General features: G+C 46.5%; 1 protein-coding gene across 1 annotated transcript in view; it reads right to left on the bottom strand.

Annotated features, from left to right (window-relative positions):
* Positions 1-24,813, bottom strand: part of cux2b (cut-like homeobox 2b) — an 80,913-nt gene that overhangs the window by 10,616 nt on the left and 45,484 nt on the right. The window contains exons 4-14 of the mRNA XM_030059587.1: positions 13,942-14,020; positions 5,940-6,080; positions 5,430-5,583; positions 4,744-4,820; positions 4,286-4,352; positions 2,400-2,448; positions 1,567-1,671; positions 931-1,122; positions 756-814; positions 610-658; positions 211-310 (exon numbers count right to left, since the gene is read on the bottom strand). Coding sequence (XP_029915447.1) covers positions 211-310; positions 610-658; positions 756-814; positions 931-1,122; positions 1,567-1,671; positions 2,400-2,448; positions 4,286-4,352; positions 4,744-4,820; positions 5,430-5,583; positions 5,940-6,080; positions 13,942-14,020 — 1,072 coding nt within the window. The remainder of the gene's footprint in view (positions 1-210; positions 311-609; positions 659-755; positions 815-930; positions 1,123-1,566; positions 1,672-2,399; positions 2,449-4,285; positions 4,353-4,743; positions 4,821-5,429; positions 5,584-5,939; positions 6,081-13,941; positions 14,021-24,813) is intronic.

The raw sequence follows: 24,813 nt of genomic DNA, 5'->3' as shown, positions 1-24,813 counted from the left end.
CCTCAGCAACGACTGCTCCCACCCAATAATTATCTGTCTGATAACGGATATTTAATAAATTAACTGACTGTATTCTCATACATGGACAACGACTATAATTCAGACTTTGCCAAAAAACAGTCTATTCAGATAAACAGGACCTTGAATGTACTTAGTTCATTCACTCCAAACAGCTTTCAGAAACTTTAATCAGAGATGCCGTTGCTGTACCATTGCTGTGCAAGACTCGGGCCTTGTCCACCAGGTACTTGTGAGATGGAAGAAAGGCCTCTTTATCCAGCAAAAGCGCCTCGGCAGCCTTGGCAGAATCCTGTACACATGCACAAACACACACCCACACATGCATGCGCGCACACACACACACACACACACACACACACAGGCACACAAAAGCTGTTAATTTTCGATTAATCAATTGTAGTCGCTGTAGATATCCTTACAATGGATGACGGTCACTGAAGCATTCAATGGCACTGCTGTAGTTTTTCTTTCCTGACACCAGGGGAACATTAAGAAGAAAACACAGCTCTGTTTTGTTAAAAAGCAGACTACTCCCTTTAATACTGCTGTATGAACAATAAGACAATAAGACAGTACAAAAGAGCATACCTGGGATGAGCCGCCATTTGCCGAAGCCAGTTTCATTACTTTTAGGATACTAAGGGAGAAACAGAGAGCCATGAGAAAGTCCAGTCTTTAGATATAATTTAATGTTATCATGAGGTTATGACAAATACAGGTTACACAATTCTCACCTGAGTTCTGTTTTAATCTCTTCATAGTCCATCTGGGATTGCAATTTAGCTTCTAATCTCTGAAATTAAAAAAAAAGAAGAGGTTTTAAAAGAGCCTTATTAATAATCAAAGCCACTTAGCGCTGTGTAGGTGTTCATTATGTATTGTCACTTTCCATGTGTCTGAACCACTCACCTCAATTGCTTCTGTCTTATAGGCCAGCTGGCGTTCCAGCTCTAGGATCTGATTGGCTGAGGTCTCCTGAACTTCCTGTAGTGTGAACTGCAGCCGCTGAACGTTTTCTAGAAGACGGAGGATTTCGCGGTCTTTAGCCAGCAGAGCAGCCTCCAGCTGGGAGGGCAACACCTCACCCTTCTCATCCCTCTCCTGACAGGGCGAGAGGGAAATGTGACAGAGGGTGTGAGAGTGAGAAAACAGAGATAAAGAGGGCAAGGAGGAGAGAAAAGCCTGAGAGGCCGCCGAGAAGTTCACATTCTCCTAAGTGTTGATATAATTCAGACGCTTGGAAGATGAGAATTTAACTTCAGGAGTGCTAATTATGGAACACTTCTATTACTTCAGCGAGGCATTGTTATCCTGGGTGCTTGTACACACAAACAGGTCTGTTTGATAGTTAAGAGATGGTTTTGCTACAGTCTAACGCCAACTGATGTAATGTCAACCTTTAACCAGTTCATGAAAGTTTTCACATTTGCTCCTCTAAACACATGGAATCCGGTAGGTCACTTGTGGAAAAATCCTCTGATGAACGGGGAAGAGAAAAAATTTGGCAGATTACCACTTTAAAAAGTCAAGCTGTGTTATTCTTACCCTGCTAGTTCCCTCTGCTGGCTGGCAACTCCCCGGGGTGGCACTCTGGGCACTGGCCAGCTGCTCCTTTAGCCTCTCCACTTCCCTTTGGGCCATTTCGGCTCTCTACACACAGACACCGCATCACAGTGTTACAATTTTCATACAGCGACCACATCAAATGGCTCCTGAGATGATCAAGGTGAGAGCACACACATAAATCAAAGGAGGCGCCCTTGCTCTGAAATATAGAACTGAGCGAAAACCTGAGCAGGGGATGAGTGCAGCCACCACTTCATTCTGCTGAGAGGGTTGTTTAGTCAGCCCACTTTTTTCCCCAAACTGTTTACCTGCTCTGTCACACCCGGCCTGCTAATTAATGATTCATTTTGAGAACATTTATCTAGGAGCTGCTGGCGGAGAGCAACAGAGTGAGAAAAAGAGAGAAAGCAAGAGAGAGGAAGAGAGAGAGAGAGAGAGAGAAGAAAGAAACAGAAGAGGAGAGGTATCACTAGCCTAGGAAGCAATCAAGGCAATGAGGTAACTAAGAGCCCCGGTGCTCAGCGCTCCGGCATCAATCGCGCTCGACGGTCTCCTGTCCTCTGCTGAGTGGAGCCGTGCTGCCATGGTGCGCCCACCGACGGGTGCTCAGGTTTACACTCGCTAATCACACACTCAGGGGAGGGGGGAGTGGAAGGAGGAGGAGGAGGAGAGGGAGGAGGAAGGGGGAGGGAGCGCTCAGAACAGTCACAGGACGCAGGGTGTCTAATTAAAGCCGAGGCTTGATTACAAGAGTGATTACCTTAACGAAGGAGCATCTCAATCAAAGAAGTGCTGAGGAAGACTGCACTCACCTGGTTCGCCTTCTCGAGGTTCGTCATGATGGCGTCAACCTCCTCTGCCCTGGAACATAGACAGACCGCTGCAGGCTTACTGAGGAGCCATTCTCACACTCCGCTACACTTAACAGCTCTCAAGCAAAATCCGGCCCGACTGTTGTCGTCACACGTCGTGTTAATTATAGAACTCCTCTAAAACCAAATTCACAGCGATCAAGTCATTGCTTGTTTTCACTAATAACAGGAATTCTTACTCATTACAGAGGTCCACATTCACATTTTCACCCATCCAGCCAATCCACGACCTCAGCTAAATTCGACAGCCCTTCTGCCGGCCCTTCAGGACAACAAGCAGAGCTGACGAGCTGGATGGATGGCGGATTCCTCCCCACAGAGCTCTGGAGACTGAACCTCAACTTGTCTCCATACATCTAACAATCAGAGAAGTCTAATTTAAATAGCAGCTCAGCAAGATTATTCATGAGGTTTGTTTGAAGTTCAACAGTTCCCTTTTGCACACATGGGACCTGATTTTCAAAAGGTAGAGAAGGATAAATTAACGAGGATGGTGTGATTGATTTAAATATGCACATAGGTTTCTGAGGTTTCAGGACAAAGAAATCCTTTCCACCAAATTTGTTCAAAGAACATAATGCTCCCTTTTTTATCCATATTAGACAAATTACATTTAACCAAACTATCTTCTCTGTTCTTTATCTGTATCAGTCTGCATAATTAGCTAAAACAAAAATAGTCCAATCCAACCTCTGTATCAAAAATACTCAAAAAAGCAAAATACAATACTTCCGTATTTCTAAGGTGAGATGTGGGACAGTGTGACTCTCTGAAACCAAAATGTTTGCTATTCTAGGCATTAATTAGTATCAGTGTTGTGTGGTGCCACCCAGCCCAGGCTTGTGAGGGTCTCAGCCATGCCGCTCTGTATAAATAAGCCCAGGATAGATGGTGCCCCGCTGACAGCAAACAGTAACAGGTGTCAGGCCCACGTTTAATGAACTTGTGCAGTACGGAAAATGTTTTGTATTGATTACCTGCTCAGCTACTCAAGCCGAAGCAGACAAATAGTCTTTCTTATCAACATTGAGGAAACAGTCAGCGAGAGTAATAGAGACAGGCCTGGTGTTCAAAGGCTCAGGGTCAGGGGGGGATAACTGCAGCTGGAGCTCTGGGGTCAGTGGCTTAGCTACTGTCAACCTGCTGGAATCTGACCAGGACAACACACCCACACAGACCACACGACAAGCCTCATACCTGAGATGGTCTTTTGAACTGCAGCTGCACATGAAAGGAATAGCCAAACTGAAAATGTGTCCAATCCAACAAAATGGATGGCAGTGGGTCTAGAAACATCAGTTCAATTGCGCCATGGATTAAGCCTGGGAGAAAATCCATTAGCAGCGGCTGACTGTGCTCTGGAGCACAACCCAAACAAAGGAGTGTTTACTTTGAATGTCTATCGACATCCTTCATACAAGCTCAGATTCATTTCAGGCGTGCGGTGGATACATTGCGCTCAAAGACCAGGACAAGGTAGAGTGTTTTCTGAAGCAATCTTTAAATGGAGCAATTCTTCTTGAGGGCTGTCAAGGCCCAGCTGCCAGTGGAGGCAAACACAGACCTCTCTCATCGACCTGCATTAGTGGCTGAGTCACTCTCACTCTGCCTTTACAATGGCATTCCTCAGCTCTCCACTGGACATGAGTTTATATAACGAAAAAGAAGAGTGGCTTTAACACTTGAAATGCTACAACGGACACCGCTGAAGAAGGCCGTACGCATGGCACGACTACTACAAGTGGAGGGAAGTGGAAGATATAAAAGTGCATTAGAGCAATGAGGGTAAGAAAAGACGCACTGTAAAATTAGAGGCAGACTCTTACTTGTTAGTCATCTCCTGGTTGTATTTACACCGCAGGTCCAGCAGCTCTGTCTGTGCAGTGTTCAAAGCTGTGGAGGAGCAGATAGGGGGAAGTGATATGCGCTTAAAAAAAACATGAACTTTGACCTTTAAGCTACACTGCAGTTTTTGACCATGTAAAATTTTCATGCACTTTCTTTAACAGAAGCCACTTAAAATACAGGTTGATTTTACTTAAACACTGTCTATGCCTTTGCTGTCTAAAAATTCATGGAGAACTAATGCTGAGTGGTGATAAATCATCAGTCACTGTATCAAAAGCTCAGACAAATTTCATTAACACGTCTTCATATTAATTTGCCATTATGTTAACAAAGTGGCACTGTGGTGGCTATGTTTCAGTAGAGGGCACCATACTGCAGTTATAGATTGGGGTTTTATAGAGCTGAAAACAAAGATAAAATCTATATGCCAACTTACATGAATGCAAGACCTTGATCCTCTCCTCGGCCTCTGATAGTCTGTCAGCCAAACTAACATCAGCTCTCTCCTCCTCTCTAAAAGAAGAAACTCTGTGTCAGTTCCTTTGCCACACATTGTCCCCACATTTAAAGCTGCAATATGCAACTTTTCATCTTGAGACAGGAAATGCATGGATAGTCTAGCAACCCCCCCTCCCCTCCCAAGTTACTCAAGTTCACACCCCAAACAGCTGTCACTCGTCTTGATGAGCTGTCTACTTTGAAAAAGCAGCCAGCCTGAGGTTTTCTCCGTAAAGCCACCACAGGCATTTAAAAAGCAGGCAAATGCACACACCAAAAACCAACAACAATGTCAATGTTCATAGTTTTGAGCATGTTTCGTCTGACACACATTTAGCATTGTTTTACATTGTTTTCTCATTGCTTTCTGCCATTGTTTTTTCTATAACTCTGCAGTGGCTGCTAACTTCACCTTGACAGCCATAACAGCTCAAGCCCATAAATGGTAAACACCCTAAAACAAAATTGAAGACCAAATTAAGACAAACAAGGGAACTTAGGCATGAACACCCAGGGGCACAGCTCAACATGGACTAATCCTATTTGTTGTTATTTTAAGGTGAAAAAAGTTGCACATTGTAGTTTTAATAGGATAAAAGGCAGGGGGCCATCAGTGGTTCTCACCCTGCAGCCCGGTCCTGGTAGTTTTGCTGCGGGGAGCCCGGGGCCCCGGGAGCCGGTGTGCTGTTGGGGGTCATCAGGGGGGCTAGAGGGCTGGATGCTGGAGCCTCTGCTGCCACTGCTGCCCCCGATACTGCTGCTCCCTCCTCCGTGGGCTCTGTGTGGAAGGGAAGATCTGGCATAAGTTCAACAGGGAGAAATATGTGACATATCCCTTTTTAGCTGAAAAATTGCCATATTTTTCCAATCAATTTTGGCAAAGCTTCTTAAGACTTCAGTTCAAATTTTCAAATTCAACTCAAATTCAGTCAAAATCACCATCATTACTTTTCCAGAATTTCCAGGCCTGCGTGGAGCCCCTGTGAGTGTTTATATTGCACTGCCACTGAACACTGACGCTGCTGTACAGTTTAATCCCTCTTGTGGCTGAATGTGTATCATCTAAAGGCTTACTGTCAAGGACTACTTTAAATTTTAAAACGAGATCGGACTGCAATTTTTTTTTAGCCTGACCTGTCTTGTCAAGGCACTCCAGGTGTTTCTTCCAGTGCCCACTGATCTCTCGGACCAGGGCCTCGCTGTCTGGGGCCGTACTCTGCAGCTGCTGCAGCCTCTCCTCCAGGGTGTGTGTGGCCTCCAGTACTGGAGCTGGATCTGTGAAAACAGACGTACATAAATCCCTCCAGAACGAGATACAAAGACTGAAATGACATCCATGTGCTATACTTTTTTCAAAAAAAGCAAAATATCTGTTTTACTGTGCGTGCTGCCTGTAAAGCACATTACAGGGTTTCTGCATAGCAGTTTCAACAGTAGCAGACTATTCCACTGAGACCTGGTTCCAAAGAGTGACTCTCAGACTTTTCCCACTGAGGCGCCTTTGAAAATCTCACAGGCTGGACCTAATGACATGAGTACATTTCCGACCCTTCAAATGTACATAGATCAAATCTAATGAGTCTTCTCACATGCTGATAAATGACAAAGAACACAAAAAGCTTGCCATGGAAATATTACAGGGACTTAAGTCCCAAGTATACACCTAGGCAAAGTGTAGAAAAAGTCTGCTCCTGAAAAGGGGGTAAAAAAAGCGGGATTCTTTAGCACAACAGAGGAGCTGTTTTGCAATGCATGCGCGGCAGCACCGGGCCCATGGGGCCAACTAGGAGGCTGTTTCTCAGCTAACAAGTCTCCTCTGTATCATTTGATCATTTAAATTATTATGCCAGGAATTCTCAGGAGGCGGCTCGGCACTCCACATCACAGGGCTGTTTTTAATCTTCCCCTTCCCTTTCTTCCCCTCCCGAAAAGTTCAACAGCTCAGAGAGAGAGAGCTGCTCCTGTTGTGTACCTGCCTGCCGAACACCAAAGGAGGTGACTTCTAGTGCCAAAGCACAGAGAGAGAGGCTCAGGGGAGCTCCTTGACAAGGGGGGAGGCAAGATGTAGAGCCACACGCACACACACGCACTCACATACACACACCGCAGCCCTTCAAAACTCTAAAAGAGGAGGAAAATCGCTGCTTTGCTGCACAAACTTTTCTCCCACAGCTTTCATCCACTCATCTTAAGACTTCTGTGTGGAACCCAATTGGATCCCTTCTTCAGTGTGGGCACTGACTGAAGTGACTTTTCATAGGGAGTTGGAGCCACGGACGTTTAAACTTTGCCAGACGCCACTGAAAGAATGCAAACTCTCAGCCAGCAGGCCACGAAAATAAATGCTCATCAAAGACGCCCCAGCTTCTGAAATGTGCAATTTGTTGAAATACTGGCCATACATTGCAGCTCACCATATCTGCATTTTCATCAGAAAAACAATTTGGGCCATTTAATTGATTGAGCTATTTTTCCCAGGACCGTTTACAGTCAAACATTATCTGCATTCATTGTTACACCAACTGTGGAGATATTGCATCAGTCACAAGGGACATCACTATTAAGAGTACAGCTCTTCTAAGACAAACAGGATGACTTAAAGCACTGCTATTCCATCGACCCACTGTCACAGAAATCACTTTATCAGCCTCTTTCCCATATATCCTTTCAACTTTTAATGATCAAAGGACAGAGATTATAGTAAGGGATCTCTCACACATGGACAAGCCAGGATTATCAATCAGTGGCAGGGGAGTAAAGTAAAGTCAAATTTAAAGTGAAGGGATATAACTTAAGTCTGTATACAAAATTAACCCCCGTCAAAGTGGAGCAGTTGGGGTACTCCCCGAGGGCTCAGGATCTACAGTTACTGAGGGAGAGTCCAGGAAGACTGCTGATAACTATGGAGAATAGAGCTACTAATTGATGTAGCTAATAGGCAGCGCTGGAGCCTCTTTTCAAGGCAGCCCTGACAGTAAATCCACCAAATCAAAACTGGAAGGGAAGAGGCTGAACGGAATTCCACACGAACCTGAGGAGACACCGGGATCCAGCTGCTCACTTTCCATCGGAGAAATAAAACATGCCTGATGCGGCGTGGCGCACGTCGAGCGACTCACATCACTGTCTGTGCAAATAAAGGCTTCATTTTTTAATTCGTCTCTTATCTTAATTATGGATGACTGGATGTCTGCTCTGAGGTCATGATAACAGATCGGGCAACAGCACCTCGATTAGGCTAATAAATCACAAGACATTTAATACATCATTTTCTCCTGCGAAACACCGGTCCATCTCCATATGAATCAAAGTGACTGGAAAGAACAGGAAAAGGTTCAGTGCAATGCAAAAACTCTGCAACTCCCATTCAGTCTCGTATCATATCGTGGTTAAAATTTTGTTTTTCAGAAAAGAAGCAAAGAGATAATCCCACTCGTTTCCTATGCAGTTTCACTTTTTCGAGAATTTTTCAATTTAAGTATTAATATGTTGAAACAAGGCAGAATAAGGCAGATCAGCCGACTAATCTGAAGCAAATGAAAAATTCTGCAAATAAGCTGAATAGCACTGGAAACAAGCAGGATAATATCATCCTACTGGCAGAATGTTTGTCATTATTTTAAGAAAAACAGATTTTAACACTGATTATGAGCCTAAATGATGCGTTAAGATGGAGATTTTTTGCACTAAGGTGTCATCCTGAAAACAGTCACTCAGGATGCTGGCATCAAAACAAACCTCAATTAATCACGAGCCGGACTGGTCTTACAACAGCCTCAATAATAGTTAGCATTGCCCAACCCAGATAAAATGTTTTTTTTGTGCAATTTCAGCTGCATTGATATCAAGTTTCATCACTTTGGCTAAGCGAGAATGGGGTCGTCACGCCACCCTGCGACGGAGGCGCTGCTTTCAAGCGGCCACTGGGCTGCCGTTTCTCTGCTATTGCTCATCTCACAGCAGGGGGCGGTGGTCTGGGCGAGCCTTCAGCCGAGGGTGAGCGAGGCCCTGCCAGAGCCTGTCAGAAGCTGGACAGCTGACCGGCTCGCGTGTGGCAAAAGGGAAGACAGTGGACAGGTTCGGGATGTGTGTCTAGGTGGGCGGGGGTGGACCAGGGTGGTGTGCGCCAAGACAAGCAGGTGTGTCGGGGCGGTCCGTCTTGGCCCTGTCAGCGATACACCATCATTAGGCGGTGTGGGCGCAGCGGGGTGCACCATTATGTCTCCCTGGGCCCTGTGTAATTACGCTCTGACATAATTAACCCAGCAAGCCCATTAGCCAAGCACTGGCTGGCTGGAGAGAGAGAGAGAGGAAAAAAAAAACGCTATAATTATTTGTTGTGCGCATGTTAATGAGGCCAGCTGTGTTCCCATCATACAACACGAACAAATTAATTTACAAGGCTGTGCTTCAAGGTTTTTTCTTTTCATTCAAAACACTCTTGTTTTTTTTCCTCTGAGTGGACTTCAAGGTCCATAAACACTCTCCGCCGCTGCTGCAACAAACAGTAACACTGCTGTAATGTTGTTGTCAAGGACCAAAACTAGGCTGACAGAACACAAAGTCTTCACTTCCTCCTACACAGAGAATGTAAAGGTATATGAGGTACACAGGATAAATAGCTGCCTTGTTTAGTCTGATATCAGTGAAGGATTAGTTTGTAGAATACAGCAGAATCCTCTCGCAGCAGATCCATAAACATCACTTGTCTGTTTATGGTGCATTTTAAACCAACGAGCACTTGATATTCAGAGAGCAAACTGAAGTCTCACTTTACCTTGATGTGGAAAAAGGAGTGAGAGAATTCACTAAAAAAAAAAAAGAGGTGAAATGAAAAAAAAAAGATTGTGGGGAGCAGTGGCTTTTGTGTGTGAACAAAACAAAGCTGAAAGAGAAAAAAAAACTTCTTAACCTGTTCTTTTGTTTCTGTTCCATGTCTTTGTTTGACAGACTGAAGGACGGAGAAGGAATGACATCAATACCGAGACATTTTAAAGCTTTGAACAAAGACTGGAGTCGGAGCTAGATAGCATTTAAAATTAACACAAGATGACACAGGGAAAAAAGGACGTGCCAGTGGTATCCAGCCTGCACTTCATATGAAATTACACAAAAAGTAACAGCCTGCCTCCCATTTCATCGCCTTTATGAAACATGCAATAAATGATCACCACCCTATATGCCCATCTATTGTTCTTACAATTTTTTGAATCCTCAGTGTTACATCTCGTCTGCTCTAAGACGTGCGTGCAGGCTGCTCGCTGCACACACATTCCTACACACTCACACTTGCTGTCTTTTAAGAGCACACTCTCATGTGGTCCCTCTGGGGTCTCCTACTCCACAGGGATCAGTTGGAGAGGGCCCAGCTCTTTTATGAACATAATGCATTATTAAGCACCTCAAACATCTCCTGGGCCTTTGTTTATTACTGCTCTTATTAATCACTTGTGCATAATCTCGTCCCGCCCAGAGAGCTTTCATTTTCCATCAGCTTTTATATGCTCTTATTTCCGATAGACAGCCACAGACACACACAGTGCTCCCACTTGCCTCTCATCCTCTGACTGTAGGTACTCAGCTGCACAATTATAATAAAACCACCCCACAATGCCTTGCAGGCCTCTCTCGCTGGTGTGTGGTTATGTATATATAGAGGGTTGATGAAGGACAACTCTTCTTTATGTATTTGAATGACTTTGAATTGCTAAGGTCAGTGCATTCTGTTCTGATAATCTCATAGCCGAGGGAAACATCTGATGTGAATATGGAAGGCACTTCTTCTCATGATACAAGACGACATGAGACAAATGTGACAAAATGCTGCATGCTTGTGCTTCTGCACTCTGCTCAGCAGTACCAGTGGTCACCACTAGCAAGCACTGTTGCCATAATGATCCACACACACACACATATACACACACACACACACACACACACACACACACCTCAGACCTGCCGTAGGCCCAACACACACACATACACACACACACACACACTTTGAGGGGTGTATTCAGATCAGCATCTTCACACACACTCTCAGTGAGCTCCCCGCTCAGATAAAAGGAGCTGTGTTCTAAAGGAGAGCGGGAGCGGGGTGGATCCTGAGGGATGAGTGTGTGTACTGAGAGGAGGCGAGGAAGAGCAAACACCTGGAGCGTCAGTCTCAGGGCTACGCCCCTGGCGACAGGGCCTCGCTGCTCTCACAGAGGTGGCAACAAACGCCGATGTTCAAACGCCCCTCTCTCTCTCTCTCTCCCTCTCCCTCTCTCCCTCTACCTCTCTCTTTCTCTCTCACACACACACACACACACACACAGACACACACTTGCTCGCCAAGGTAGAGGCGGATGAGGAGCAGAGTGAGACGGGGAGAAAGAGAGACACAGCCTGAGAAAGGAAGCGAGTTGCATCTCTGGGAAACCGAAGAATTCAGGCAGAAACTGACACTGCTTTTCAACGTTCAGTGATCAGGAAGTGTTTATCTGCGCTGATCAAAACCGTGCGGAGGTGAGATAAACATTGTTAGGGAAACGCTGTTAACAGGCCTCTTTCAAGCCCCACACTGGGTAGGAGTTACAGTACACAGCATGGGGAGATGTCACCGGCAAATCAAAATATAGAACGCTAATGAACTACACCGGCGGATTGACATTGGGGCTTAGGGGCCTCATGAAAGGAATTGGGAGGGGGGGAAAAAAAATTACTTTTCAAAAAGTTATTTCGGCTCACAATCTACAGTTTAACATTGTGTTTCACTTGATGCTGAACAGGGAGCATTATCTTTGTTCGCATTGGCTTTCACAGCCAAACAGCGTGATTATCATGTCGGAGTCTCACAAATGTTAGCGGATATGTTGTTTGTATTCAACAGTGGGCACACCAAAGTGGATAACTGATATGTGACCAGATGTTAATGATAACTGGATACAATAGGTCACATATTGAGCTGCTGCTTGTGCCCCTCCCCCTGCTTTTCTTGTTCCCCTCTTGCATTCATTAACTCCACCGTTGGCCTATCCTGATTGGACCGTCGGCCTTAGTGTCAGTACACAAAAGCACGCGCTCACACACACACATACACACACACACACACACACACACACACACACACACAAGGGAGAGCCACTTCCAAATGAAATAATAGGAGGGAAAATGTTCTGCAATGAATAGTAATAACTGCATTAAGATTAACGATCACAGTGTGTAAAGAATAATTGCATCTGTCAAAAGATTAAAAATACATGAGCTGTAGCGTTTGTTGGGGGGAATGTTAGGAAAGCTCACTGTTGTGTTTGAGGGGAGGAGAGAAATGGAGTGGGGCCACAGCCAAATGACTGTCCTCCCATGTACCTGGAGTCATCCATTCTAGCCAGGGGTGGGTGGGGGGGATGAGATGGAGGGGGTTGGAGTTGTGACCTTGGACACCGCCGGCAAGATGTACAGTGACAAACAAGTGCAGGAGACTGTTGGCCCTCCTCGCAGATGGCAGATTCTGCAAGAGGCCCCGACACAGAAATAACCCGGTCTCGCCGCTCTGGCTTCTGTTTGGCCGCGGCAAGAGAGGTGGAGGGATTTCTGGCAACGCGGACGGCGGACAGGAAACAGGCCTGGAGCGCTACAGTGTCACTCCATCGTGGGGTTTTTTAAAAAAAAAAGGATACATCATAATCAGCGCTGGCTGCAGCCGTCAGCCCACAGCTCAGTCGCTCGCTGATCTTTGATGAGAAGCTGGCTTTGAGAGGCCGGCTTTGTATGAATCCTGGAGGTGCAGCGGAACAGACTCCCTTTGTACCTCGCCTGCTAGCGCTAGCCACGGTGTAGTAAGGTCAAATGGAGGTAAGAAGCTGGCTATGCTAATTCAAGGCCACCTGATATAACCTGACACTGGACACTACTATGCAGAACGGCATTACGAGACAGAAAGACTCACTGTGTGTGTGCGCGCATATGGATGAGAGACAAAGAGAAACCCTCATTTGTTATCTTCAAAACAAAAGCCAGTTGTAAGGGTTTTCCTTTGCATAAGGGTTGATGTGAGGTGTCAGTGGCTTGTCTTGTTAAAGTCTTTGTTCCTGCACATAATCACCCTTAGTTGACTCTATTCTCCACATGAGAAGGGTTCATGACAAAATATAGCCCACAAGACGCTCCCAGGCTTCAATTAAGTCCTTGATATGAAAAGGTATAGGTCAGGAAATCAAACTGAATACATCTTCAAAGAAAGGTATTTCTTATCAAGGAAATAACTCCATTCAAAGTGTGCGTGCGCGTGTGTGTGTGTGTGTGTTTGTGTATGGTGGCGCAATATCAAGCAGAGGACTTCAAGGAAAAATGGAGACCTTTAAAAGTCAGTTGCCGCCGTCGCTATTTCTCTGACACAGACTTTTATCTTGTATTCATTGAATCTGTAAACAGCATTCTCTACTCCTGCCACAAGTGTTCCTCTGATCTAGACTGAGATTGGGCTGCGTTTTGCTCCCGTCTCCCGCAACAAAGAGCAATACAGTACATGTGCCCTGGCACCAAACAACTGAGTAAACACACAATGTGTCTTTCCTCCCCTCTAACTCCCTCTCGTTTCCCTCCCGCTCCCTCTTTTCCCCTACTGGCCTCATCAGGCCTGCGTTCCACACCGAGCCGGGCTTCAGTTGGGATTTTAATTGGCCCTCCACAATCAACAGCAGAGCCCCACAAGGATGTGTTCGCTCCTCAGCCAGGCTGCACTCAAGGACCAGAGCTGGGTTTTGAAGTGGCCTCACGCAGAGTTTTGGAAACCACTCTGAGAGCATAGACGTTGAAAAATAGATAAGAGCCACAGGGTATAGGGCCTTATATGTCTCATATCCATGTGCTATTTCACCATATCTATCCATGGCAAGAAAATTACTTTTTCGTTTGTGTCAGTTTGTTCATACGTGTGTGTGTGTCTGTATGTGTGTGTGTGTGCTTAGAAGACTAGTCCAGTGATACTGGTATAGGCATGATGTGAAATTGATCCCCAGGGAATAATCTTTGATGAGGGAAAGATAATTCCTGAAGTAATGAGTGTGTATGTGTGTGTGTGTGTGGTGTTTATGGTGCTGCTGTTGTTGTTTGTGAAGATGCACATCTCTGGTCTTGGTGGGAGACTCACCTGGGGCCTCGATAAGCTGCTTGTAGATTCCCAGGAACGCCGACTCGGCCTCCTTACTGCGCTTGTTCAGAGCAACCACCTGCAGGGGAGAAGATGCCATTGAGGTAAAAATCTAATAGTATTATTCTGGCGTACGGCGAACTCACAATGCACAGCAAATTTACATTTTTTGGCATTTAGTGGATGCTCGAGCTCATAGTGGAATCAGCATAAAAACATGGATCAAAGACATTACAAGGAACCCACAGGAAGATGAGGAAATGCTTCTGGACAGTAAATGTAACAAATATTTCTGCAGAAATCCTGTAAAGTGCACAAGCTATGCGTAGATTAAGCAATTCAAAGGCACCGTCCACATAAGCAGCAGAAATGAGGCGTACAGTAGGCCCGTATCCATCCTGTTTAACTGCCAAGCTGCTGCATGTTGCGAGGTGACATTTGGCCTGTTAAATGTAGGTGCGGCGTGCGCTAGGAGACTCGCCAGTGACAGTGGCCTCCATCACCAGCAGCACTCGGCACCTGCTATCTCCGGCTCCACGGGCGATGCAAACCAATTAACGATTCATTAGGAGGGACAAAGAAAGGGAATTAGCCACCACCTGGCCCCATGGAGAGGGCACCTGCACTAGTGGATATGTGGGTTACCCCGCTCCCAGCTCCCGCTAAGACCTCGGCCCTATTTGTAAGTCGGAGGACGCCAGCGGCTGGCTCTCGGCGTCCTCCGCTCTGCAATGGTAAATCAGATCAGCCTCGTCCGAATGACCCCCCACTCCAAGAGCAGACGGAATCCAAATTATTGTCATCTATTGTCTATGTCATCTCTGTCACTGCTGATTACAGCCTCTGTCGGATTGGCTCGATGGACTCCGCCGAGAAGGGTCAAGTGCGTGGTATGCCTGCGACGGGCTGCTCTTTATCGCTATGACTGCACTTCAGAAACATCATTTCAAGCGAGGGCCGAAAACATTTATGAGAGCGGCGGCGGTGGTGTGCGGCGGCGGAGGGGGCTGTTTAGCGAGGTTATAAATAAGGTGTGTGGAAAACAGCAAGGGACGGAGAGCCTTTGATTTACTGGAAATGGCCGGCGTCCTCCCCGGGGAGGCATAACGACAGCATCATGTTTAAAGAAATATCATAAAGATCAAGCAAATCCCCCCATCACTCCCACTTGGAGCTGCTCAGAGGAGTTCATGGAAAATGGAAAAGGCTGGAGCCCAATCAATACAGATGCAATAGTCTGCAGCTCTCAGCCAACTCCCTGCTACACTATGCTGTTGTTTCACTCAGCTATAACCCCCCCTTTAACCCCCCACCTCTCTCCCTCTCTTTCCAGGACATGACGTCCATGTTGGCTTGTTGGATCACAAACAGCGTGTTGCATCCTGCCAGTGTAAACACCTGAAGCCTCGCATGCCAAATAATGTGCGCTGTTTTATGGGTGGGTATGATTACATCAAAAATCTATGACGGCTAGTGTTGGCTGAGCTGAGGTTTAGATCGTCACCACTCGTGAGACACGTTTTTTTTTTTTTTTTTCTGTTTGGCTTTTTTCACTGTAAGAGCAGCAGCTTTATGTACCTGAGGCCATTTCCAGTGCCGCCGCTAGGCAGTAATGGACCTCCACTCTTCACAGTGACACTGAGCAAAGCGCTGCACCAACAGCACTTGGTGACACCCAGACAAACTACTATCAACCTGAGCCTCCGCCTGAACTACATGGCCACTACAGCAGGGTGGCTGAACCCACGGCTAGTCATCAACTTTTCACTGACAGTCTCCTGGCCGGTCCGGCTTCCTCTGAAGCATATACATCAAATGAGGCTCTCAACTGCATATGTAAAAAGGCCTGTGGATCCGTGTGAAGGCAACAGGCTCCATCTTCTGGAGACACGCGGGGGTCTCTCGGCCCTCCATCATCCTTTAACGAGAGAACACGGAGATTACCTCCACAATCACACCATTAACCTGCCTACAGACGCCAGCAGAGACATCAATCACACGCCTGCCTGATGCCTTCTCACGTTGGCGCCCGCTATGCGTATAGATACCCCCCCCCCCCCATCCCCCCACCCACCGCCATCATCAAAGCACTTGGAGGTGTCGTGCATAATGTGAGCTGATCAGGGAGTCATCTTCATCTCCATGCTAATCCACCTCCAGCCAAGCGCATGGGATTTCAGAGCCAAAGTCTCACGCTTAGCAGGTAAGGCTGTAGTAGTAGTCTGTTCTCTCGTTTGGCTGCGGCGAGGCAACTCTCTGGCATGGGTTCCGGCTCACAAACCCATTCTTTGTTTTTGCCCATTTGGTGATAAAGGATATGACTACCTAGGGGATGGGTTTGGCTGCAGGTTGATTTTACAAGCAGGAGTAAAGCCTAGGGCAGAGTAGTGAGAGAGAGAGACGAAGGAAACCTGTTAGCAGTCCTCCATAACTCTTCACGCAGGAACAGAGTGGGCAGAGCGCAGCCTCTGGGACAGGGCTGCTGGGAAATACTTACCGATAAGCCTTTGAGAATACTTACAGTACCCGCTAGTCAGTCTGCGTGTGTGTGTGTGTGTATGTGTGTGTTAGAGAGCGAGCAAGCAAGCATGTGTTGAGGAGAGAAAAATAAATGAAGAGGAGGGGAAGGACAATTCTCGAATGAAGTAGGAGAGCAGGAAATAGAGTGAAGGGCTACTGAGCTACAGATAGAGAGAGAGAGAGAGAGAGACAACGGGAAAGAGAGGTTCCCATAAAGAGTGCAATTAGCAATTATGCAGTCATCAATTACAATTATCACAACTGGTGATTATGCAATTATCACTCTAAATCATCGTTTTTCCCCCTCAGCCTTACCAGTTTGCCACCTCCTGTGATTTGGGCGTTTGAGATGGGTTGTGTGATGATGCAGGTGATTAGAGTGTGTGACGATGGTGGGGGTGTTGGGTGGGTGTCAAAACTGTTTGTGTGTGTGTGTGTATGTGCAAACTTGCATGCATGTATCTGCATGAGCATCTGTGCTTGTGTGTGAGTGGATGTTTGCGATCATGCGTGCTTTTTTTTTTTGTCTGATTGTGCAAGTGCAGCTCATGCACATGTGTATTTATATGCAGTGTGTGTGTGTGTGTTTCCGTCTCAAGGAGAATGTGGTCGCTGCTGTTGGTGTTTTGGGGACAGCGAATGTATGGTTCCTCAGTCCCAGAGGCCTCTAAATTACCTGTCATCTTCCCAATGATGCAAAGGTCAGTGCACAATCATAGGAGTCCATCCTACTGTGCTGCTCACTGAGCGCCAGTCCAGCCCACAGGCTGACAGGATGTCACAACAACCCCGGTCCCACTCCATGCTTATTAGAACAACACTGTAAGAAGCCCACCACCACAACACCGCTTGTCACAACACCCTGCACACGATTCCTCTGGATTCACAGCCAACGCTTGGCCCTGGGTGTTTATCCGAGGGTCTAAAGTGTTGAGAAAATGGTGGGAATGGTAAGAGCTCTGTACTAATGCCTGGCTAAACTGCCTTGAATCTACAGCTGGACCAGTGATATCTAATGATCTAGTGATATTTAAAGTATATTCAACATTTATCCACGCAGGTGCATTTTTGTTGTGGTTGTTAATGATTATTTATTGCTATTTTATGACACCAGGGAGGCAAAGCCGAGTCAGCTGTCTAGTTTTAGACTTTCAGAACCAAAATACCTCACTTTTCAAAATGTCGCGTCCTGGGTTCGAATCGGTGTCTCTCTCTACCGCAAAATATCAAATAAAGCCGAGATGCCATAAAATGTTAAAAATGTCCCTCCACTTTCTGTACAAAGCAGTGTTTAGATTTCTAGAATCACACACAGAAACAACGGTTGTAATAACATTTATCTCCTTCAAATACGGCTTCGCTGGAATTCCTAGTGTTAAAACACCTGAATGTTCCTTTATTGTAGCTAAACTTTCGTCCAGTAATATCTAAGAAATGACTGGTTTAGTTTTAACAAAATAAACAATGCTGCATTTGGCACTGATGGTGGAATGGGTGCAATAGCTGAAGGTCAAATTTTGAAACTTTGAAATATCATAAACGCAGCACTGCTGGTCTTGAAGGGATTAATGCATTACTGACTGGCTGAGGGATGCTTGCATCATTTATGGAGAACAACATGTTTAACTTGTTTAAGTATAGTATAAACAATTTGAATAAGGGGCAAATCCACGTGAACTCATTGACTGCTCTCCATTAATAATGTATTCTCCATTGCAATTAATTTGTTTTGCTTAAAAAACAGTATTGCTAAACACTATTTTCCCTTCACAAGCAAGATCAGCATCATAATGATATTTTAGCTGTACCACCCAGCCTTTCCACAACTGTCACTGCCGACGTTTGTTTTGCCTTCAGTGTGGGTTCAGAGGACAGAGCTGATGAGCTGGTGTGGAGTGACTGATGAGTGGGTGGAGGAGAGGGATGGAGGTAAACACTACCACTGTGCAGTCTGGATGGCAAGGGACCCGTGTACACCCACACATGCAGACATACACATGTACACACACTTGGAACTTGAAAGCGGGCAAAACGACACACATAAAGTCACACTCCCAAATGCGCACACAAGGAGAGTGTGTTTGAGAGCAGATTTATTCATGGTGACACGCATCTCGGAGCCGCGGCGGCAGCATGGTGGTGGCTGTGGCCGTCTCTGGATGCCCGGTGAGATGAGCAGTCAGTGCGCTGACACACATCTCGTCGCCACGTCAATTCCAATCAGCAGCGCCTGTCACTCAGCGCGCCGCGCTCACAGCGGACCGCCGCCACCGCCGCTCTGCCTCTGCAGATCGGAGCCCCCGCTGCCGCCTCAGCCCAACAAATGGCCAAAGCTGACCAAACCAATATTGCTCTATACCTCTAACCCACTCCTGACGACAAATTCGCAGAGGGGCAAAGCAATGTGTTTCACGTGTTGAGAGGTGCACTGCCTTTGAATGGAATTAGAGCAGAATAGAGGAGGCTGTCGCACAGGAGCAGATGGATAAAAAAAAAAAAACTGATAAAAAATACGGATAAGGGAATCGAGGCAATCAATAAGCTTAGCTAGACTTTTGTTGAATAATATTCCACCTACGTTTTGGTCACTGCAATTGTTACAAAAAAATCAGCTTTTGTGGCTGAAAAAGCAGCCCTGTTAATCCACAGAAAAGGAAATTGATTTTCATATTATGTTATTACAGCTATTATAGCATTAATACACAACAAAAAAGGAAACGTCAGGAAGTATTACATAAGATGTTGGGCTTGAATATGAGACGAGACAGAGTGAGCGAGCCCTCAGGCTGAAACGCTAGTGGAAAGTGTAGGTAATGACCCAGGCTGAGAAGTGAGCAGATCTCCACAGATCCAAGGTGGAGCCGAGGTAATCCTGATGGACGTGGCACACTGAGCAGCGTGCGAGACAGAACACGGCACGACATTAAACCCAGATCAAAGGGCCTGCTGTCTCTGCCATGCTGCAGGTGCCTTCTGGGTCCCCCTCGCTACGCTCGCACCCCGACAGGCGGCAGAGCTGCCGAGCAACCCCGCCCAAATGACAAAACTAAAAAAAAAAAACAGCCTCGGCATTAACACCTCAAAGTCACCGCAAAGTCAAGTCAGGAGCCGGGGAGAGACAAAACGGAGGGAGGAAAACAAATCTTTTCTGAACGTCTTTGTAGTTCAAAAGACAGGAGTTGTCATTTTCTTTGAGCTAGCACTTTCAAATGTTTGATGCAGTGGATGACCTAAACCTTGAGGAACGTGTGTCTGCTGAGAACAAGCACGTATCTATCATGGCATGATGGGAGGGAGGGAGCCAGGGTGTGCCGAGGCCAAGATGAAGGCGCAGATGATGTATTGAAAGGGAGGGTTGTGAAAAGCAGCGAGAAGTGAGAAGTGCACCTGGGCTGGATTTCAGTACTGGGACGCCTGTTCAGAGGAGAGGAGAGGAGAAGAGAGGAGAAGTGTAGGTAAGGGCTAATTATAAAAATAAAGTGCCCCCATTATCCCAGCACTGCACTGCCCTAGTGAACAAAGCTACAACAGATGGGGTGTCATGGGTAACTGTGCCAATGTGAGCCAAAGCCCTGGAGTGGATGGACTCTGGCAGGCCACTGGTGAAGCAGCCCTGGCGAGGGGGAGGCACAGCTGCATATCTCGCCCTCAGACACATGTTGACAGTGTTTCTGTAGCCCTGCCTACACTAGTCAAGGTGAGACAGCATGACACGCAGAGAGAGAGGGGGAGAGAGAGAGCGAGCGAGAGAGAGAAAGTGTTCCACTATGATGGATAGCGCGCTCTATCCACCTCTCCTCTCTCTCCCTCTTAGAAGGCTGGTGACTTTCCAGTGAGGCAATTATCATTGCGGAATGCATAATAGCCTAATTAATTACAGGTGTCAGTGCTGCCTTTGTTTCAGCATGGAGGAACATCATGCCAAAGCCGCATCCGCTAAAAAGAACAGCGCTGATGAACGAGCCATGAACCGCGGCTGGAGGAGAGCAGCTGACGGAGAAACCGAGCGCTCGCAAAGACAACTTGAAGTCTGCCAAACAGTCCTCGTCGGCAGCTAGCACAAGATGGATTGGAAACACATGGTGCAGAAATTAGGTCTATTATTTCCTTGATAAATCTGCTGCTGTCAATCGCAGCGCTTGGAGGAAGATCTCAGGTAGGCCTGTGTGAGACGGGTCCTGGGTAATTTTGCTCCAAGTGGCGGAGAGCGGCGCGGCGTTGGTGGCAGCGCTATCAACAATGAAGCAGCCCCTTTCCCAGCATTCCCCACCAACATGGCATATCATTTGTCCTGTCAGATTTGCCTGTTTCATTCATTGTACTGAGAATGCCGGAAAGCAGACAATTGCCGTGCAGGGAGAGAGAAGAAAAAATGCCTAACAGGACCTGCGCAGGAGAGAAGTGAATGATGGGGCGACTAGAGAGGAGAGACAGCACAGAGACTCGTCTCATTCTCCTCCTCAGCTAAACACAAGCTTACATTTGTGCAGAACTTAATAAAACGGGACCTTGTGTGTGTGTTTGTGTATGTGTATGTGCGTGCATGCCTGTGTGTCTTTCTACAGGGGGTCGTGGTGGTAGGCTGATAATCCCTCCACGCCCCCAGGCAGTGGGGGCTCATTGTAGAGTATATTGAGTCTAATAGGAGCGGGCGCTGCAGTTGTATGCAGCTCTCTCCGCTCCCACTGTGAGGAGAGTTTTACATAATTAATGACTGTTGATGTTTCCCAGGTAGTCGCCCGGCAAATTCACTCCAGACTCGGCTGCCACCGTCGTCGGCTCCACAGAGAATGAGCGACACCGGAACAGACAGCTTACATTACAGGCATAAACAAGGCAATTTTGTACAGTGTCTTCAGACATTACTGTGAGGGGGTTCAGGGCCAATGATTCGACTTGCTTCAGAGAAACGCTCAGAAAGAGCTTTTCTGTGTCTTGGAGCCTACAGAGAATTTGTGCTTGATGCGAGTAAAACTACTTCCTTTAGTGCTTTTATAATCCCGTATGCTGTTAGAGGCGCGCGGATAGAAGCGCGGTGCCTTTTCAAGATAACACTGACGGCTCCAGCGGATGATCATTCACGTCCGGATAAATCAGCCTAATCTGAATGTTGATCTTAATACACATATGTAAGTCTGGTGGTCCGGTTTGTATGTTCCAGACCACTGACAGTCTGGCAAGGCCTTGGGGCCATGCTCATATACTGCTGGGAGGCAGTCCACATTTATACTGGAGCATGTTAAATTAAACATTTAAACACGACACCAAGGGAGGGCTATTTTTTACTGCTCTTGGCCCACTACTCATTATTAATTTGTAATAACCTTTAAGGCTTTTTGATGTCATACATATTTTACGGAGAGATATCACTCCCTTTCACAGCCAGGCTGGAGTGGGCCTGTCGATGACAGATCACCAGAGTGCCACTGAAATGTGCCGTCATCTGCTATAATTAGGACCAGGTGAGGGTTAAGAGTAATCTCTGAACTGTCCGTGTGAGTGTGTGTGAATTTGTCAATACTGGTGCATCAGTGTGGCATGTTAACACCCAAAAGTTAAACTGTAGTGACTTTAGGGAAGAGCCAAGATTTCCCCCAAATTATCTTGCAGGAAAAGTGTCAGATTAGTACATAAAGTCTTTCAGGCAGTGACCTGATGATCATTTAGAGGCTTTTAGGTATTTATGAGCGCCCGGTGTGAGGCAGTCTATTTCAACCGCATAAATCAGCTGACAGGTTGAACGTTAGGGGAAGGGGGCACATTAACACCCCCCCCACCCTCTGTCTCTCCTTCATATCCCTCTGTTAGAGGGCTGGCCAAGGCCCATCTTGCTCCCTCTCTGCTGGGAGCCCCTCCATGCCCGCTGGATGCCAGCCTAAAGCCCATGTACGCTGGTGCCAACGCGCCACTAAAAGCTGTAAAACAAATGAGCTCTGTTTGGTTAATGTACACTGATTGACCTCTGCTGCCAGAAATTTGATGTCATGATTGTAATGACCAGCTTTCCCGTCTGATCACTCATATACAACGTGACAGGCGCGAGGTGGCATTTCAGTCTGAATGAATGAGGGCTAATCAAATGAGATGCCTATACAGCAGCTAGCACTGATGTTGTGTTAATGTTGCCAGCTCCATATCCTGTCAATCGCCAGTCACATCATGTCATCCAAAACTGATTTGGTGGTGCTTCTCAAAAGAAATGCCAGGAATGCTATTGAAGTAACTGCTTTTTGTCTTGGAGTATTATGCTCTTTGTTGCGTCTATTGTGAAGCAAACAATTCAGGAGTGTTGAATCAATCTTGAATAGCCTCAGAAACAACTCTTCAGCAGGCTTTATATATAGGACCTGACTTTAGTGGATATCTATTGGATGCCGAGCGTTACATAACCCTCCATATGCTCAGAGTGTAGGACAATTCCGTACGGGTTATAAATAAAGAAACCTGACGCACGGCTGCAGCCACTGTGATTTGGGCAGGTTCTCACATGGGATGTCATAGTTCTGCAGTGCTAGCCCCACTGCTATTTCAGGCTCTGCCTCATTAGAACATCCGCCGTGAGTGGGAAAAAAAAAAAAAAAAAAAACAGACTTTACAAAAGACATTTCATTAGGGAAGAGAGAGCATGAAGAGTACATTCACCCTCCCAGCCGCAATGTGTTCTGGGCTAAAACTCGCTACAATAGGGATAGGTTCATTGTGAAGACACACACGGTTAAGTGTGGCATCCATGGCCGGGCATGCTAGACTGCGTCTGCTGAGATCTGTGTCACACGGTCCCAAAAGGCAGAGGTCTGCAGGCCTCGTTGACAGGGGCATAAACACGCAACCTGCCACAATGACTGCAATTACCCCAGGCCCACCACCTTCAACAGAATACAGCGGGCACTTGGGTGTGTGTGTTTATGTGAGAGACAGAGAAAGCGAGAAGTGTGTGTGAGAGAGAGGGAGAGGGAGAGGGAAAGTGAGGGAGGGCCTGTAAAATTATGCGTGAGTGTGTTTGCATGAGACAGAGAGAGAGAGTGGCAGAAAAAAACTGTACATACTGCGTGACTGCCTGTACCTGCCCGTGTGTGATGTGTTTTTTGTGTGCATGTGTGAGTGTGGTTCCGTGCGCCTGTGGAGGGCCTCTCACACCACAGCGGCTGGCTAATTTAGTTAGGGAATAGCTGGCTGTCCTTCAGGTGAATGGACAGAGATTGGTCTCAATATGAGATGTAATAAAACAAGCCCATCACTGGATCTCACCGCACCTTCGGCTGCCCTTCAAATGTCTCCTCGGAAGAAGACACGCGCACGCTAATACACTCACGCTGAGACACCCACCCACACACACAGCCCAGTGAAATGACAAGGAGGCATAGGTTTGATGCCTTGAAGGTAACCGTGAAATGTGCAAGGATTACTTTTTGGCTATTTTAGATGAGTTTGCCTATGAAAACAAAATAGATCCCAACATTTCTAAATTAAGTTATCATGTACAAATGTGATTCATCAAATCTTTATTTTGATGTGCAAAGCTATGCTAGCTTCCCAATCAACGTGTCTTTTTAATTTCAAGCATAGCCTGAATATTCAAAATATCAGGGACATATTCTTGATGTTGAGTTCCAGCCCCCCCCCCCCCCCCCCCCCCCCCCCCCCCCCCCCCCCCCCCTTTGCACAATCCACATCTCAGTTGTCTCAAAGCTTCAAAATCCTTCTCAAATGTAATCTTTAATCTCTCTTTATCTACATCTACTTGGTAAAGATTTAATAAGGGAAATCAATGTGAGATAATGGCTTTAACATATTCTCACCTCAGCAGTGTGCTTCATGAAAAAATATCCTTGATATTGTGTACATTTGGTGCATTTTTGAAGAACTTTTTTTTTTTTTTTGTTTCAAGTGTACAGCATCAGTGAACTGATTAGAGCTGATTTCAGGATAACATATCAGATTTCAATTTTCGGTGTATTTGTTAATGATTACTACAATGCTGCCACAGTGCTCAGTGCTCCAAAGCCCTGCATATGTTCATTTCACCCTTCCTGACTGAATAGCGGTGTCTATGTGCGAGGAGTTAAAGCGTGGCCGTGCTCGCTGATTCCACCAGTGTTCCCATTTGGCTGCTGCATGCTCTTGTGCCTTTCTGCCAGCCGCGAGCATCCAGGGCTGGCGACCAGCAGCTTTTCCCTTTGGCCATCCCCTCGGCCCCACTCCAGGCTGGGCCCTTCACTCCAGAAGAGCTGGAGCTCTCCCACTAATCCACCGAGACCCAATTACAGGGACTGCAGAGGAATCATGAGGAGATGCAAAGTTGCTTTGCTTTAATTGAGGATGTGTTTAACACTCTCCTCAGGCCACCACGGC

This window comes from Myripristis murdjan, chromosome 9, assembly GCF_902150065.1.
Source record: "Myripristis murdjan chromosome 9, fMyrMur1.1, whole genome shotgun sequence".
NCBI classification, from domain to species: domain Eukaryota; kingdom Metazoa; phylum Chordata; class Actinopteri; order Holocentriformes; family Holocentridae; genus Myripristis; species Myripristis murdjan.
This window is presented reverse-complemented; position numbering and strand designations above follow the sequence as displayed.